The following is an 18,290-nucleotide window of genomic DNA, read 5'->3' on the forward strand; positions in this document are numbered from 1 at the left end:
AACATAGTAGATGAGGGCAGAAAAGGACCAATTGATCCTCTTTTCTTCCTTTGTGAACTTATACGGTCTGTGCCAGAACCGATGGTGGGAGGCGGGGCTAGTGGTTGGGAGGCGGGGATAGTGCTAGGCAGACTTATACGGTCTGTGCCCTGAAAAGGACAGGTACAAATCAAAGTAAGGTATACACAAAAAGTAGCACATATGAGTTTATCTTGTTGGGCAGACTGGATGGACAGTGCAGGTCTTTTTCTGCCGTCATCTACTATGTTACTATATGTTACTACTAGCTGTTGAGCCCGTAAAAACGGGCTAGTATAGGACGAGGGGGGGGGGGTTGAAAGGCCCCCCCCACTGCCGAGCTCACCGCTGCCCCTCCGAGGTCACCGCTACGCCCCCCGGAGTCGCCGCCACCCCTCCACCCGGGCCGGGCCCTCGCTTCGCTATTGAAACAGCGCGGGAACGCAGCACACAGCTCAGATGAGCTGCCGTCCTTCTTCTCTGCCTGTGTCTCGCCCTTGCCCACACAGGCAGGGAAGGAAGGCCGACGTCAGCTCAGCTGAGCTGTGTGCTCCGTTCCCGCGCTGTTTCTATAGCGGAGCGAATGCCCGTCCCGGGTGGAGAGTGGGTGGTGGCGGCGACCTTGGGGGGGGGGGGGAAGCGGTAGTGACGGCGGTTTCGTCCCTCCCCTTGCGCAGTAGAGACCCTCTCTGTCCCGCCCCCGTCATCACGTATTGATGCGGGGGCGGGACAGAGAGGGTCTTTACTGCGCATTCGCGAGTGAGTTCGGTCACTCGACGTTTATATGTTTGATAGGTTATGTTACTATGGATCAGTATTCAAATTCCTATCCTAAAACCAACACCAGTATCCTGCCCCCCATATGTTTTACCTGGCCCCTTGCCCTGTATATCTGCCCCCAAAAGTGCTGGCTTTGATTACCTTCATTGGGAGACCATTACCAGCCTTGTCATCTTTGTAGCTATGAATTAATAGGAAAGGGATGGTAAATAAGACCAAGAATATTATAATGCCTCTGTATCGCTCCATGGTGCAACCTCACCTTGAGTACTGCGTTCAATTCTGGTCACCGTATCTCAAAAAAGATATAGCGGAATTAGAAAAGGTTCAAAGAAGAGCGATCAAAATGATAAAGGGGATGGAACTCCTCTCATATGAGGAAAAGCTAAAGAGATTAGGGCTCTTCATCTTGAAGAAGAGATCGCTGAGGGGAGATATGAGTGAGGTCTACAAAATCCTGAGTGGTGTGGAACAGGTAAGAGTGAATCAATTTTCACTCTTTCGTAAAGTGCAAAGACCAGGAGACACTCATTGAGATTACATGGAAACACTTTTAAAATAAATAGGAGAAACATTTTTTTCACTAAAAGAATAGTTAAGCTCTGGAACTCGTTACCTCCATAGTACTGACGTTGGGCTAAACGTATTTGAATCGCCCCCCTCCTTGAAGCCTTGCCTTTCACAAACTCAATGGGCCAACTGCTGATCTGCCCCTTTTTCTCTCTTGGCATCTCAGGCCACATCGATTCACTCTGAGAGATCTGGGGGCTGATTGGGGTAGAAGCAATCTTTTACATGCTCCATAGGCTTTCTGCTGCAAAATGGCATAGGCTCACCCTTGCTTATCAATCGGCACCCCGACATAATAGACCATACCAAAAAAAAAAACACGACAAAAAAACCCCAACAAAACAGACCATGACAAAAAAAAAACCCTCCCAAAAACCCCCCACAACAAAACAACCCAAGACAAAATAGACTCTTAATCAAGCTGGATTATGTTTTCAAGCAGATTTATGATCCTCACTAGATACCAAGTGTGGATAGTGAAGTCAAGCCGTAGGTAGGTGCCAGGACTTTCAAGTGACAAGCCATGGACTTTCTCAGTAATTTATGGCTCCTCCACTTCTTTGTACCCTTCAAGTTCGTACCATTCAAAAATAAATCTATTTCATCAGGCCCTTTTGTCGGGAGTCTATTTTGTCAGGGACTTTTATGTCGGGAACTTTTTTTGTTTGGAACTTTTTTGTCTGGTTTCTTTTGTCTGATTTCTTTTGACCGGTTTCTTTTGACCAGGTGCCCTGGAAGTAAGCAGCATGGAATCTCAACGTTTTAGAATTCTGTTAGGTACTTGTGACCAGACATGGCCACCATGCAAAAGGTTGTTTAAGGACTAGGCATCACTCTAGAGCAGCACAATTACAGGGGTGACACTGGTGCAGCAGTTAGCATCATTAACCCTTTAGTGTCCAATGTTCCCATCAATCTGTTCCCATATGGCTTATTATGGGAACATTGGACACTAAAGGGTTTTAATGCAAAGTCGGCCCAGCTGGCATAGGACCTTGAGCACCAGTTTGGCTCAGGCCCTGCCATGTTCTGCCACTTCTGAAACTGGAAATTCGAAGAGTCTGGGATGTAGCAGGTCCTGAGCCTAACTGGATGCCATTCGCCGTCTTCGCTGACTAGCGATGCAGACCTGGAAAAATTTGGCAGGGTAACTCATTGACAGCAGCAGTGGGTTTTGGGGAGGGCGAGATAAGTTCTAACAGGGCAAATATCTAGCCACCTATCCCCCCTTCAGTCCATCCAGAACTCTGCCGCATGTCTTATCTTCCACCTTGACCGATATACTCATATCACCCCTCTCCTCAAGTCACTTCACTGGCTTCTGATCAGATACCGCATACAGTTCAAGCTACTAACCTACAAATGCACTCGATCTGCAGCCCCTCCTTACCTCTCTACCCTCATCTCCCCTTACGTCCCTACCCGTAACCTCCGCTCTCAAGACAAATCCCTCCTTTCAGTACCCTTCTCCACCACTGCCAACTCTAGGCTCCGCCCTTTCTGCCTCGCCTCACCCCATGCTTGGAACAAACTCCCTGAGCCCATACGCCAGGCCCCCTCCCTACCCATCTTCAAATCGTTGCTCAAAGCCCACCTCTTCAATGTCGCTTTCGGCACCTAATCACAACACCTCTACTCAGGAAATCTAGACTACCCCAACTTGACATTTCGTCCTTTAGATTGTAAGCTCTTCTGAGCAGGGACCGTCCTTAGTTATTAATTTGTACAGTGCTGCGTAACCCTAGTAGCGCTCTAGAGATGTTAAGTAGTAGTAGTAGTATATGGGAAAGGGGGATATGCTAGAAATATGGGGGATAGGGAGAAAGAAGGATGGAGATGCTGAACGCTTTAGGGATGGGGAGGTAGGAGAGGGAAAGGGAGATGCTGGGGGAAGAGGAAGGAAATGGGAGATGCTGGACTATTGGAGGAGGGGATTTGAGCCACCCTGGGGGGTAGGGCCTTGGGCTGGCTCTATCCCTTCCTGCCTTTTGACCTCCTCCCCACCCTACCCCCGGCAACTGATTATCTCCAGCAGCGGTTGCATTTTAACAGCCTTCTTGCACAAAATGAAATTTATGTGATCTATGAAGGAAGAAATCAGAAATGCAATGGCAGAATAGCACAGACTGCAGGGGCGTTATTTTTCCTCATAACAATGAGACATGAGATGTATTTTTATTGTATCATTTTATGCTTTGTTTGCAACCATTAAAATAGCAAAGTGAAAGGAATCAGTGCACCGCTGAAAGCACAAACTTGATACCCCCCAATGCCTCAGCAATTTAGGCTGGTCTACAGCAGATCGTATCACTTGGAAAGAAATACTTGTGTATCTCCAAAGCCTTAATCTTGGGAAAATCAGAGACAGTTTTAATTAGAACAGGATTGCTGTAATGCAACCCGGGGACATGCCAAATCCGAACAGATAAACAGAGCAAAGTTAGGCAAAGCAAACAAAGGCGATCTTGTTTAAAGTCATTTTTATGCATTCTTTTTCAGCCAGAGCGGAGAAGACTTAACCAAAACAAATGCCTGAGAAAATATGTTTGCTCCTGTTTCCTAATGTGTGTTTGAGAGTTTTAATTTAATGAGAGAGATTTGGGTGAGGGGAGGGCGTAAGAGATTGGAAAGTTTGAGAAGAACTTACTGATGGAAGAGGCTTTCTTGTTCCAGCTCTATTCCCGCAGGATTTCTCTATCTCAAGGACTACAGACACTGTCTACATGTGTTTGCTTGTTCTTTCTACATAATTGTTTTGGAAGTAAACAGAGCCTGAAAGAGAGTGTCTGGAAAGAGTAAAGTGGTGGATGGGTGAAAGAGGAGGAGAAGACGTATTGAGGGGAAGGAGGGAGTGGACAAAACAGATAAACGTGTTGTGAAAAGAGAAGACCTCCACCAACACTTTGGACAAAAATGATTTTTTTTTCAGCCTATCGCCGTCTACAAGTATAGTGTATAGTTACAGCGTATTCAGATTTCCTATACCGCCTCTCCTGGCATACAGACAGTGGTGTGCTGGAGCGGGCTCTCACGGGCTCGCGAGAGCCGTTTGTTAAGTTTTTAAGAATTTTGGGAGCCGGTTGTTAAAGTAGGCCTCCCCCTGGCTACTTTAACAACTGACTCCCAAAATGTGGGCTTGGGCCCCCTCCTGAATTCTCTTTTACTTTGCTGGCAGTGATGCTGGCCCCACCAGCCAAGTAAATAGACTGCTGCTGCTCCCTGCTCCTTGTTTCTGACTCTGAGCATCAGGCTGGGACTTTTCATGCAAGCGCAAGAAGGTTCCATCATGCTGCTCAGAGCCAGAAACAAGCAGCAGAGAATGGTGGCAGTCCGTTTATTGGCTGGTGGGGCTCGGCAAAGGTATGCCTAGCGTGCCCGCACAAGGGAGGGGAGAGAGAGGCATGTATTCCCCCCTCCCCCCAAATTTCAGGGCCGGCTATGCCCGGAGAGAGAGCCCGTTGTTAAAAATTTACCAGCACACCCCTGCAGACAGGTTTAGGCAGTTTACAATCTAAGCATAAATAACAGAGAAAAAGAACTCCAAATGTCTGATAGAAAAGCCCAACAATCAATCAAGAAGCCATCATCTATCAATTAAAAAAATATTAAAATTAGAATTAAAATAACATCAAATCATGATTCACAAAATAAATAACAGACCATCGCTTGGAAACTTGGGCCTAATAAATGCCAGGTCAGCCATTAAAAAAATTCCCTGTGATTCATAATGTCATCAGTGAATATCTCCTAGACGTCCTGGGAATAAGTGAGATCTGGCTGGGTGAAAGTGGAGGAGTCCCATTGACTGAACTATACCCCACAGGATTCACCATCCAGCATCAACCAAGACCAGGGAAGTGGGGTGAAGGGGTAACAGTCCTGATCTGAGAGACAGTCACTATCCTAGCAGAATCACTATCCTAGCTGTAGTCAGATTGCCTCCTAATCCAGCAAGGAGAAAAGGAGCCAATGTAACTGCTTATGGCGTACAGAGCACCTCGGAACAATGCATCATCGTCATTGGGGACACTAGAGGTGATGATGAGCAGAAGTGGTTGTACAAGCTGTCCATCCCCTAGAAATACTCTCGTAGAACCCTACATACGTCAAATTTATGCTTTTTGGAGAGTAGAGAAAGTGGCTTCAAAGGCATTCATAGAACCATGGTTGAAGGAGGCCACTTTCCTTGGCATATATCCTCAGAGGACATCCGGTGCTAACAGTGTAAAGGGCAAGCAGCTTCCTGAGCAGAGAGATTTGTGTTCCCACCTCTGTACATTTGTAGGGAAGCCAGCTGGGCTTCATTGCATGCCTTTGTGAGACATTATAGTCTAGATGGACAGGCAAGACAGAATGCAAGTTTCGGGAAAGAGTGTTGTCCACTGGTATGGCGGTCTTACCCTCGGGAAGATTGCTGCTCTGGTACTTCCTGTGCTTCTGAACAACTCTGGAGGAATGCTAAAGAAGGACAAATTAGGTCTTACCTGCTAATTTGTTTTCCTTTATTTCCTCCAGAGTTGTTCAGAGCCCATCCAGAATTTTTATGCCGGGGCTGGTGGTTGGGCGGTGGGGATAGTGCTGGGCAGACTTATACGGTCTGTGCCAGAGCTGGTGGTGGGAGGCGGGACTGGTAGTTGGGAGGCGGGAATAGTGCTGGGCAGACTTATACAGTCTGTGCCAGAGCTGGTGGTGGGAGGCGGGACTGGTAGTTGGAAGGCGGGGATAGTGCTGGGCAGACTTATACGGTTTGTGCCCTGAAGAGGACAGTACAAATAAAAAAAGTAGCACATATGAATTTATCTTCTTGGGCAGACTGGATGGACCGTGCAGGTCTTTTTCTGCCGTCATCTACTATGTTACTATGTTACTATGACATGTGGCTCTGATGAGGAAGGTTGTCTTCACAGTGCGGGTGGAGCAGCAGCAGTACAAAAGACAGAGAAGAGGATAGATGAGCAATGAAGTAGTTGGCAGATTAGTTGCCAAGAAACTATTAAAAACAGTGAATTGCTTTTGAGTCATATGAAGGAAGACTTAAGGGCTTACTAATCTAGCTTTGATCTGGAAATTCTGGCTGGCTGTGGGCTGCACAGAGCACTTTTTGGCTTACTTTGAGGCTAGTGTTTCTCAGCAACTCATCTTAATTGCTCTGGAGGAACTAAAGGAAAGAAAATTAGCAGGTAAGATCTAATTTCTCCTTTTATGCCAAACTGTACCTGCTGTATACCACCTTGGGTGAATCTCTTCATAAAGGCAATTAATTAATTTATTTGCTACACTTGTATCCCACATTTTCCTACCTATTTGCAGGCTCAATGTGGCTTACAAAATGTTACGACATGTACACATTATAGAACAAGAATTTCAGAATAAAGATACAGATAGGAGCATAAGAATATCATAGCAATCGTATTAACGGAATAATAATTTTACAATTGTTACAAATAAGAGTGCATGAGTAGGATTGGAAGTGGATTGATAGATAAACATAACATAATGATATCAGAACAAGATATAAAGTTCAGTCATGAGGATGTAATTAAGATGAACAAATAGGAGAGTTCGGTAATAGCTGTAATTGGAATAATTTGGGAGTCAGATCGTTATGGGGAATCTTTTTTGTACGTCTTTATGAATAAGTAAGTCTTTAGTAATTTTCGGAAGATTGTCAAGCCGTGTGTTATTTAATAAGTAAATCAGTAAATAAAGGGCTACTGATTAGCATGCACTGAATGCGAAGAAGCCCATGGGAATTGAATGGGTTTCTTTGCATTCAATGTGCCGCTAATCAGTAGTGCTGCTTTTTAAAAGGAGCCCAAAGTAAGTAAATAAAAATAAATACATAAATAAATAAATAAAATAAAATAAACAAAACAAAACAATATAAAATAAACTAAGAGGAATAGTTAGAAAACTTCTGTTTGCACATTGATTTATGTTCAGTGTTTCTACAGATAGCTCTATAGCCAAAGCTCAGCCCCTGTAGGGATCAGCCCCACTGCCCCTCCCCCAACAACAGGGGCCAATCAGGAGAATAAGTGGATTTGGCTCCAGAAGTAAACTATTTTAATCTAAGCGACTTATTTTCACCAAATCGCTTATGTTAACCCGAGGACGGATAAAGGCGGAACTGTTGCTGCATGAAAGCCTTGATTGTGTGGCAGAGACCTCTGTGCCAGGCACTGCTCCCGCTAAGCTGAGCGTGAGTCCTCCAGCTGCATTGCTGCCAATGGGGGGGGGGGGGGGGGGAGTGGCGCTTCGATATTGAGTTTTCAATCACTAGGGACAGAGGCAGGTTCCTTGGGGTCTTGCAAAGCTTTCCTGTTCTTCAGTATTGAAAATGTGACAGAGAAGCAGCACCTCCCACTCAAGGCTGCCAAGAGACAAAGCCGAGCCCAGGGCATACATTCTTGAGCCCCCCCCCCACTACCTATCAACCATTCACTCTTATGGGCTGACAAAAAAAGAAGGCTGCCAGCCACCAGCTAGATACAGACACTGATGCACTGTTAGAAATAGGAAGGGGGATACTGTATATTTTCCCTTACTATTACAGAAGTCAAAGCTGGATTCCATACAAAATAGACCAGAAATCAGACATACCAAGTTACCTAGTTCCAGGAAGGAGACTTTTTAGCCAATCCTGGTTCTGAACTTACACGTCAAATCAGTGTGAGATTTATAGACTTTGCTTCTGTCCATTGAAATGCATGCTGTATGTCTCATAATGCATCAGTATAGGGTTGTCAGGAGCCCAAAATGGTCTAAAATCTCCCTGTTGGAACTGGGTAACTGAGAATCTCAGTATAAACCCTGAGCCTCCTCGTAACACACACCATAGTCCCCAGCAATAGATTTAGGACCTTTCCCCATGCAAAAATATTATGCAAACAACAAAATGTAAAGAAAGCAGATATAAATTCCTACTGTAAATTGACAGTTTCCATTTTGCTAAATTAAAAAATATAATGCTTTATGCTATCTTTGCTTCATTTTATTCATATTTGTCACAGTTTGCTTTCTGTCTTTTCTGAACTCTTTTTCAAGGGTTTCCAGTCCATCTGCCACGTCTTCCTTCCCTTTCTGTCTTCTTCACTTCCTCTCCTACATCTATCTCTGATTCAGTGGCGTACCAAGGGGGGGGGGGGGGGGCGACGGTGGGGGGCGGTCCACCCCGGGTGCACGCCGCGGGGGGGGGGGTGCCGCGCGCCAGGAAGTAACCTGTTCCGGGGCAGAGGGAGCATGAAAACGAAGAGCCGACAGGCGCGCGGCACCCCCCCCAGTGGCGTGCACCCGGGGGGGGGGAGTTCTTTCGCCGGGGGATGGGGGGTCCTTTCTCCGGGGGAGCGTTGCGCTGTTCCGGGGGCGGGGTGCATCGGCGATCCGCCCCGGGTGTCAGCCCCCCTAGGAACGCCACTGCTCTGATTTTGATCTTTTCCTTTCAGTTTTTTTTCCATTTATTTTTCTGCCTATCTGATTTTTTTTTTCATTTGTACTATCTAGTCTTCAGTCTTCCTCTCTTGACTACATCTACCTGCCGTTTACCATATCCCTCACCCTACCCTCCTATTCCTCATCCTATGATTCCTCATTTTTCATGCTAACACTCCCTCTCCTCCCAGTTTCTGTCTCTTTCGTAACCCCTCTCCCTCCTCTGCCCAGCATCGCCTCTCCCCCTTCCATCCAGTATCTCAACTCTCTTTCCACCTCCATCTAGCATTTCTTCATCACTCTATTTTGCATCCCCTCCCCCCCATATCCAGCTTCTTCCTGTCAACATCTCCCCTTTCTCCTTATCCCCCAATGTCTCGCATTCCCCTCTCTGTTCCAATTATTATCATTAATTAGGATTTTTAAAGGAATTCACTCCAGGTGGTGTACAGCACGAATAAGTCAAACAAAAGCAACAGAGAATTGCAGCAGTGAAAATATTCAAGCAACAATACATAATATGACTATACTACATTACAAATGTCAACACAATACACAATGAAACATTTTAATAGACAGTGTAGGGTGTAAACAACATAGTAACATAGTAACATAGTAGATGACGGCAGAAAAAGAACAGCACGGTCCATCTAGTCTGCCCACGATAAACTCATATGTGTATACCTTACCTTGATTTGTACCTGTCTTTTTCAGGGCACAGACCGTATAAGTCTGTCCAGCAGTATTTCCCAGCTCCCAACCACCAGTCCCGCTTCCCATCACCGGCTCCTGCACAGACCCCGTATAAGTCTGCCCTCCCCTATCCTAGCCTCTCAACCACCAACCCCTCTTCCCCCCGCCACCCAATTTCAGCTAAGCTTCTGTGGATCCATTCCTTCTGCACAGGATTCCTTTATGCCTATCCCACGCATGTTTGAATTCCGTTACCATTTTCATCTCCACCACCTCCCGCGGGAGGGCATTCCAAGCGTTCACCACCCTCTCTGTGAAGAAATACTTCCTGACATCTTTCCTGAGTCTGCCCCCCTTCAATCTCATTTCATGTCCTCTAGTTCTACCGCCTTCCCATCTCCGGAAAAGGTTCGTTTGCAGATTAATACCTTTCAAATATTTGAACGTCTGTATCATATCACCCCTGTTCCTCCTTTCCTCCAGAGTAGGGGTGTTATGATACAGACGTTCAATTATTTGAAAGGTATTAATCCGCAAACGAATCTTTTCCGGAGATGGGAAGGCGGTAGAACGAGAGGACATGAAATGAGATTGAAGGGGGGCAGACTCAGGAAAGATGTCAGGAAGTATTTCTTCACAGAGAGGGTGGTGAACGCTTGGAATGCCCTCCCGCAGGAGGTGGTGGAGATGAAAACGGTAACGGAATTCAAACATGCGTGGAACGTATAGATAGATAAGATAGAGTAACAGGAGAAAGAAAATAAGGGACTAATTTAAAGAAAATTGCAAATGAGGTTAGAAAGGGGCTTGGCTTCGCTCAAGTACACTACTTCTCTTGGACAGCGACAGTATAGGGATTTGTGGGGGGAGGGCAGTTTCCGCACTACAACAAGTTGACCCTGCAGATGAAACTGTGGACGTGGCAATGGTTGGACAGTAAGAGGGAAGGGGTTAGGGGGAGGAGGGGAGAGGGGGGGTCTTATTAGAGGGGGGTTAGGTGGTGTGGGTTTGTACTGATCTGAAGGGGGCCCTTGGGGTAGGGGGGAGGTGGAAACGTTTAAAAAAAGTTATGGAGACAAAGGATGCTGTATAATCTGTAGGTGTATGGCCTGAGTTTCAATATTGTATTTGTTAATGTCAGATTGTTGCTTAGATTGGTTAATTTGATTGTTTCCAATCATTAATAAAGATATTAAAAAAGGGGGGAGGGGCTTGAATGTTAGCTAGGGTAGGAGTAGATAAACATGTACTGATACAGCATGTGTAGCCGGTGTCATACCTTGTGTGTGTACTGTGACTAGCAAGTTAGTTACTTCTTCCATTATTGTCCAGCATGTCCCGTTTGCTTTCTGACTATCCCTACTACTTGGGGTTATGGGTGGAGTGGGTGTGGTACATACAGGGCAGATGCAGGGCTCGTTCCCAGACTGCCCAATTTGACGGCCCCTATCGGACTGACTGTTCATTTGTCCTTTAGATTGTAAGCTCTTTGAGCAGGGATTGTCTTTCTATGTTAAATTGTACAGCGCTGCGTAACCCTAGCAGCGCTTTAGAAATGCCAAATAGTAGTAGTAGTAGGCTTTGCACTTAACCTGTGTTATGTTTTGCTGTTAACACAGGGTAAGTGCAAACAGTTAGTGATTCTGCCCAAAAGGACCCCTGGACATTCTAGGCATCCATGTACCTTTTTGAACATGAATGATCTTTCATCTTCTGCAATGGGGAATGAACATCTATATTTTAAGCCTGCCCAAGTACTGCCCCAAACACGCCCAGACCATTCCCCCTTTGCCAGATGCACTTGCCTCAGTTTTAGACATTCATATCCTGGCTTTGTAAAATCAGGCTTTGGACTTCCATGCAATATGGACATTAAGTGCCAGATCATGAAGGCCTAAAACACGAATAGATTTTTTTTCTAAAATAAGGGCTAGATTGTATCCTTGAAGGCGTTGTTTGAAACTCAATGGCTGGATCTTTATCTCATGACTTTTACAGACAGATAGGCATTTTGATTGGTCTTTTCACCCACGTAGCTTTATGAAACATTTTCTACACAAGTAATCCAAGGGAATAATTCTTCTTGACTTCTAAGACATGATCTTAAACATTTCTATATCTATGTAAGCCTTCATAATGTCAAAATTGACATATTTAACCAGGCTTCTGCTACCGCAAAAACAGAAAAAAAAACAATTGATCAAAATTTAGATTTGTGATGGTGGTGGGGGGAGTGAATGACGAGTTGTAGGCGATCATGTTGTCATATGTCTTCATCTAACTGTTGTGTTGGGATAATTATTGAAATTGTATTCTATAGGTACCCAATGTACCTGAACTTGAGCTACTTCTGAAAAGGTGTGAGCAAAATCCAAATTAATAATAAATAATAGTAATATGTGGTGTAGTCCACTCTGTACCATCTTCTGGATTGGAAAAGTGGAAATAGGTTCTGAAGTTCAATGAAATTAGAATCCTACTTACCCATAAATGTGTATTGCTTAATGCTTCCAGAGTACCGATAACTCAAGCGTATCCATAACTGCTCAGAACAAGAAGTGCTTCGACAACGATATTGTTTGCTCGAAAAGTTTACTTATCTCTGTTGGCGACACAGAGATATATTTTAGTGGTACTTCAGATAAGCAGGTGAGTCATGTTCTTCTTTCTGTATATGATCCTACCACACAGAAACCACGCTGACAAAATGATAAGAAGAATTTAGATGTTAGGATGTAATGACTCACTTTTCCAAACCCATGCTCAAAGCAAGCTTCTTTTCAGAGACGTAATTGTCTCCCAGAGGACTTACCGTGCAATCTAAGAGGTCAATTAACTAAGCTTATCACAAAAAGTTAAATCCTAGTGCATCTTCATTATTATTCAAAATGAATAGCACAACTTGTGGTAAACGTCCCAAGCTGTGTTATTAATTGAACAATGATATCAACTCAAGAGGTGTTGACTTCCCTCCAGGAGAATCAGCAGATGCTCACCAGGATGTTCTTAAAAGCACTGGCAATTTCTACAAAATAATCCCCCCCCCCCACCCGATCCTTTCAAACTAAATAGTGACCCTTCCAGGCTGACACCCACCCTCGGTCCTCCATTCTTAATAAACTGTAAGAATCTCCATGGGTCCCACCCACTTCCCAATGCCTAATAAAATTGACAACCTCACCTCTGAACCCTGATCCCTTATTGAAAATCAAAGCCCCAAACCCTTACATACCATTAGCCCACTGAACCTCCTGCAGGGGCAGCAGACCACCTTTTTGGTTGGAGGAGCCAAACAATCCCATTTTTGGCCCCAACCTCAAGCTCTCTTTTTGCAAATGCTATGTTGGATAAAATATTAGTGGGGCCATGGCCCCAGTGGCCCACCCCATTCTGCTGCTTATGCTGCCCCGGTATCTACTGTGGTATTCCCTGTGGGTAATGAGGTCTCAAGCTCAGGAGGGGGGGAAAGGAGGATGTACTGTGTGTAATGTGTATGCTGCACGAAACGGGACTTAGCTCTCCATCCATACTCCACATTCTTCCTGTTAATTCCCACACTGCAAGGCTCATACAAGGAGAGAGAGGCATGTGTAACTCAATGGTGTAGTCACGAGGGGGCCTTGGGGGCCTGGGCCCCTTCACTTTTTTTTCCAGCATCGGGAGTCTGCTGCTATGGCTGGTGGGGATCCCCGAGCCCTGCCAGCCAAAGAAGTCCTCCACCAGCAGCAGCACTTTCTATTGGTCACCACTGTGCTGCTCCACCCCCACACTTGCTCAGTGTTCACAAAAGCATGGTGAAATGTGTATCTGGGAGCATTTTTATGAAGTGCATAGAAGTGCCTTCTAGGGTGCCCTATTGCTTTCCTGGAATGTCTGGTGGACCAGTCTACTAAAAATTCCGGCTCCTCCTTTATCCCAGTGGCATGAATCTCTACGCTTTGCACTTATTTGGTCTCTTTTTTTTTTTTTTTTCCGATAAAGGACAAAAAAACCTAAACACTCAAAACACAAAATCTTGTTCAAAACAGTATTTTCGAAAAAAAAGATAGATGTTTTTCTTTTTTGAAAATGACCTTCTTTCTTATTCGGAAGTCGGTCTTAGTCGTCATATAGAAAATGCCCCTCTACGTAACTTTATAAGCCTAAGTGCTTTGAAAATACACCTCTCAGGCACCCAAGGGTCCACACAGAATAGACTCTAACCCCACATTACTGGGGCATCTAAATGATGCTACCCTGTTGTAGAATTGTCCCCTTTCTGCTTATTGTTGGTTAGTTACGACCAGTGGTGTGCTGGAGCAGGCTCTCACGGGCTCGCAAGAGCCGGTTGTTAAATTTTTAAGACTTTTGGGAGCCGGTTGTTAAAGTAGGGCCCTCCATGGCTACTTTAACAACTGGCTCCCAAAATGTGGGCTTGGGCCCCCTGCTGAATTCTCTTTTACTGTGCTGGTGGGGATGCTGAGCCCTGCCAGCCAAGTAAATAGACTGCTGCTGCTCCCCGCTCCTTGTTTCCAGCTCTGAGCAGCAGGCTGGGATTTCTCGAGCATGTGAGAGAAGTTCCAGCATGCTGCTCAGAGGAAAATGTTGGGAATGGTGGCAGTCCATTTATTGGCTGCCAGCAAAGGTATGCCTAGCGTGCCTGCATGAAGGGAGGGAGGAGAGAGAGACAAGTGTTGCTCCCCCCGGCCACCCCTGGCCCTTCCAACTGCAGAGCTGGCTATGTCCGGAGAAAAAGCCTGTTGTTAAAAATTTACCAGCACACACCCCTGGTTACGACTATTCATTTTGCACACTTTGCATTGCTAATCTTCCCAAATCTACTCTTATTTCCCTCAGAAGATATCAAAAATGCAGGACAACAAATCCAAGTATCAGCTTTGGAAGGCTGGCTTCTACACGGTAGTACACTTTTCAGAAATGGAGATCACCGTCTTATGGGATAAGAAAACAACGATACACGTCAAAGTTGGACCCCGATGGAAGGTGAGCATAAACGAGGCCATACTAGATTTCAGTTGCCCAAAACACGGTTGTCTGTATCTCATCTCAAATTTCCCCTTCTCAGTGGAGAAGGGATCTACTTCACATGTCCATATAGAGAGATTTGTGCTCTATTACAAGAGCGTACACAGCTTTGGAGAGGGTGAGGAGTTTGAATCTACGTTTTACGTTATTTTACCAGAAAGTTCTTCTACAGAGGAAAATTGACCACTGAGCTGTTGGCTCAATGAATGCTGGGGTTTCGTTAATTAAGAGCTCGATGCTCTGGACCTCCATCCTGTTGAAAAATAAAGTACTCAGAAATGTCTCAAATTTCAGGCAGAAGTTTCTGCTGCAGTAGGATGTTTTTGGGTTATTTGGAAAAATGTTGGGAGTCCCTTTTTTCCCCCAGACACCGTGTACATTCAGCTATATGGATAACAGTGCTGCGTATGCCTTGTAGCGCTATAGAAATGCTAAATAGTAGTAGTAATATACCTATTAAGTGCCAGCACTGCTGCTTGAATTAAAGTGGTGACTGCGCTGACTGAATATTTACTGGGATTCCAACTGCTACCCCTGTAAAGGTGCTAGGAAACCCCTTTTATGAATTGTTTGTCCACCCGTCCATGGGCAGTTTGGGCCCTTTTTATTTTAAACCTGTACAATAAATCTTTCATGCATGACTCCCTTGGTTGTTGACTTCACCATCTTATTGCTATAAATCTCAGGGAATACTGGCTGGATTGTGTGGAAATTTTGATAAATACACATCAAATGATCTGACCACATCTAACAACATGGAGGTGAGGAATGCTCAGGTCTTTGGAGAAAGCTGGACAATTGGACAGGTAATTATCATGCAGCCATTCAAGAACTTGCCAGCAAAAAATATTGTTGAATGGTTTATTATAGCTTGTTTTGATATTTTTGTTACATTTGTACCCTGCGCTTTCCCACTCATGGCAGGCTCAATGCGGCTTACATGGGGCAATGGAGGGTTAAGTGACTTGGCCAGAGTCACAAGGAGCTGCCTGTGCCTGAAGTGGGAATCGAACTCAGTTCCTCAGGACCAAAGTCCACCACCAGGCCACTCCTCCACTGTTGCTACTATTTGAGATTCCACTAGCAACATTCCATGTAGAAGTCGGCCCTTGCAGATCACCAATGTGGCCGCGCAGGCTTCTGCTTATGTGAGTCTGACGTCCTGCACGTACGTGCAGGACATCAGACTCACAGAAACAGAAGCCTGCGCGCAGCCTTCTACATGGAATGTTGCTAGTGGAATAGCAACATTCCATGTAGAATCTCCAATAGTAGCAACATTCCATGTAGAATCTCCAATAGTATTTATTTTATTTTTGTTACATTTGTACCCCGCACTTTCCCACTCATGGCAGGCTCAATGCGGCTTACATGGGGCAATGGAGGGTTAAGTGACTTGGCCAGAGTCACAAGGAGCTGCCTGTGCCTGAAGTGGGAATCGAACTCAGTTCCTCAGTTCCCCAGGACCAAAGTCCACCACCCTAACCACTAGGCCACTCCTCCACTGTTGTTACTATTTGAGATTCTACATGGAATGTTGCTATTCCACTAGCAACATTGCATGTAGAAGTCGGCCCTTGCAGATCACCAATGTGGCCGCGCAGGCTTCTGCTACTGTGAGTCTGACGGACAGCATGTACGTGCAGGACGTCAGACTCACAGAAACAGAAGCCTGCGCAGCCTTCTACATGGAATGTTGCTAGTGGAATAGCAACATTCCATGTAGAATCTCCAATAGTAGCAACATTCCATGTAGAATCTCCAATAGTATCTATTTTATTTTTGTTACATTTGTACCCTGCGCTTTCCCACTCATGGCAGGCTCAATGCGGCTTACATGGGGCAATGGAGGGTTAAGTGACTTGCCCAGAGTCACAAGGAGCTGCCTGTGCCTGAAGTGGGAATCGAACTCAGTTCCTCAGGACTGAAGTCCACCACCCTAACCACTAGGCCACTCCTCCACCGAAATGAAGAGCATACTGCAAAGATACTGATAGACTGATAGAGTTACCGCCCGGCTACCGTGTGACCTGGGCGGTAATTTCATTTTTTACGTGCATCCAGTACACATGCCAGAAAATAATTTTTATTTTCTGGCATGTGGCGGAAACCGGGCAGTAATCGTCATTCTACGTGCATAAATGATTACCGCACGGTTACAATGTGAGACCTTATTACTAAGTCAATGGGTGGCAGTAAGGTCTCAGACCTAAAATGGACGCGCACCAATTTTCATTTTGCCGCACGTCCATTTATGGCAAAAATAAAAAAAGGCCCTTTTTTACAGGCTATCTTAGTACGACCAATGTTAAGTTCTTATTGGAAAAGTGGAAACGCAAAGAGGAGAGGTCTTCTCCGTACATACAAAGGTGGAAGGCGAAGTGGTGACGACCATGAGGAGAGACAAAGGACAACTCAGGAGGCCACCAGATTAACAAATGTATTGATATTTTTGGTCACCGAGTTTGGCTTATCAATAAATTTGTTTTCTTGATAATCTGGTGGACTTCTGAGTTGTCCTTTGTGTCTCCTCCTGGTTCATTTTCTCCTTCCACTGTTCTTAATGGAGCCCCAATCCTCATTCTCAATTCCACAGTACTGGTGGAATTAGGAATCATAGATCATTCTCCTGTTTTGTCACTTTGCCATGTCTTGACTCAATGAACGATGTTGATAGAACAGTCCTGTACTCTTTTAGGAAGAAATCTTTTTGTAGACTGGAAAATGTGCTTTATTTGATTAATTGGGTTTTACACAAAAAATCTATAGGTTTATGATTTCTCCCTTCAACTGGTTTGTTCCTTCCAATCATAAGCACCTTCTGTATGTTTTTGCTTATAACAGTGCAAAAGTCCAAATGAAACCACGAGACCATGTGAAGTCCACCAGAGTAAATTCCCTTACGCTAAAAAGGAATGCTCAATTTTGTACAGCGACGTTTTTGCCCCGTGCCGTAATGTGGTAAGTTTGGACTTTAATCAATAGAAGATATGGTCAAGGTTTTATTGAACTACATATTATAGGGGTCAATGATCAAGTATTAGCTTTCTACTGCATACAGACTGACTGATAAGACTGTCAGGATGGGGCACCGTGTTTTTTGTCCTCAACAATGAACATTGTTTCAGTTCTGAGACATTTTTTTAATCATTTATTTATAATTTTTTCATTTTACAAGGGTTACTTGCAAACAGTAATACAGAGATGACTGTACATTAATACAATATTAGAGGAAAACAATCTCAACTAGATAAATGGATTATATACAATCTTTCTCCTTCTTAGACCACAAAATAAGTAGGGAGAGTGAAACAAGACAAGGAGATCAATTAAACAACAGTACACAAAACAAAACGTAGTATTAACCTGATTATCCCCAGTTATTATTTATCTGAATCATTATTCCACATTGATCGTCTAGTTGGCTTCTTCAAACGCAAGACGGTGTATAGTCAATTAATTTCGTTAGAAACATACTTATTGCCCAATATTAGTGGAAATAATACACCTGGTTTAATTTTTTTCTCTTTTAAAACCAGAAATTATTTAACAATACAAACACTTGAGTCTCTAATCCAATTCCCACTGATTAAGGTAATCCCAGTTTCACAGGCTTCACTCCTTTTGAATTAATATATTAAGAGGAATCATTTCAGAGGAAAAAACTTTAGGAGTCATACCCGGAACTCTGGGAAAACAACAATCTCGATATTAATCATCTGTAATAATATTCATTTTGTTCAAATTTTTCTGGTCTATTGTCATTTTCAAAA

General features: G+C 44.5%; 1 protein-coding gene across 1 annotated transcript in view; it reads left to right on the forward strand.

The window, feature by feature from the left end:
- OTOGL (otogelin like) overlaps positions 1 to 18,290 on the forward strand; it is a 168,070-nt gene that overhangs the window by 72,153 nt on the left and 77,627 nt on the right. Inside the window, exons 26-29 of the mRNA XM_030214750.1 lie at positions 12,007 to 12,141; positions 14,329 to 14,475; positions 15,204 to 15,323; positions 17,362 to 17,478. Of these exons, the coding sequence (XP_030070610.1) occupies positions 12,007 to 12,141; positions 14,329 to 14,475; positions 15,204 to 15,323; positions 17,362 to 17,478 (519 nt within the window). The remainder of the gene's footprint in view (positions 1 to 12,006; positions 12,142 to 14,328; positions 14,476 to 15,203; positions 15,324 to 17,361; positions 17,479 to 18,290) is intronic.

The sequence above is a fragment of the Microcaecilia unicolor genome, chromosome 9, assembly GCF_901765095.1.
Source record: "Microcaecilia unicolor chromosome 9, aMicUni1.1, whole genome shotgun sequence".
Lineage (NCBI taxonomy): Eukaryota > Metazoa > Chordata > Amphibia > Gymnophiona > Siphonopidae > Microcaecilia > Microcaecilia unicolor.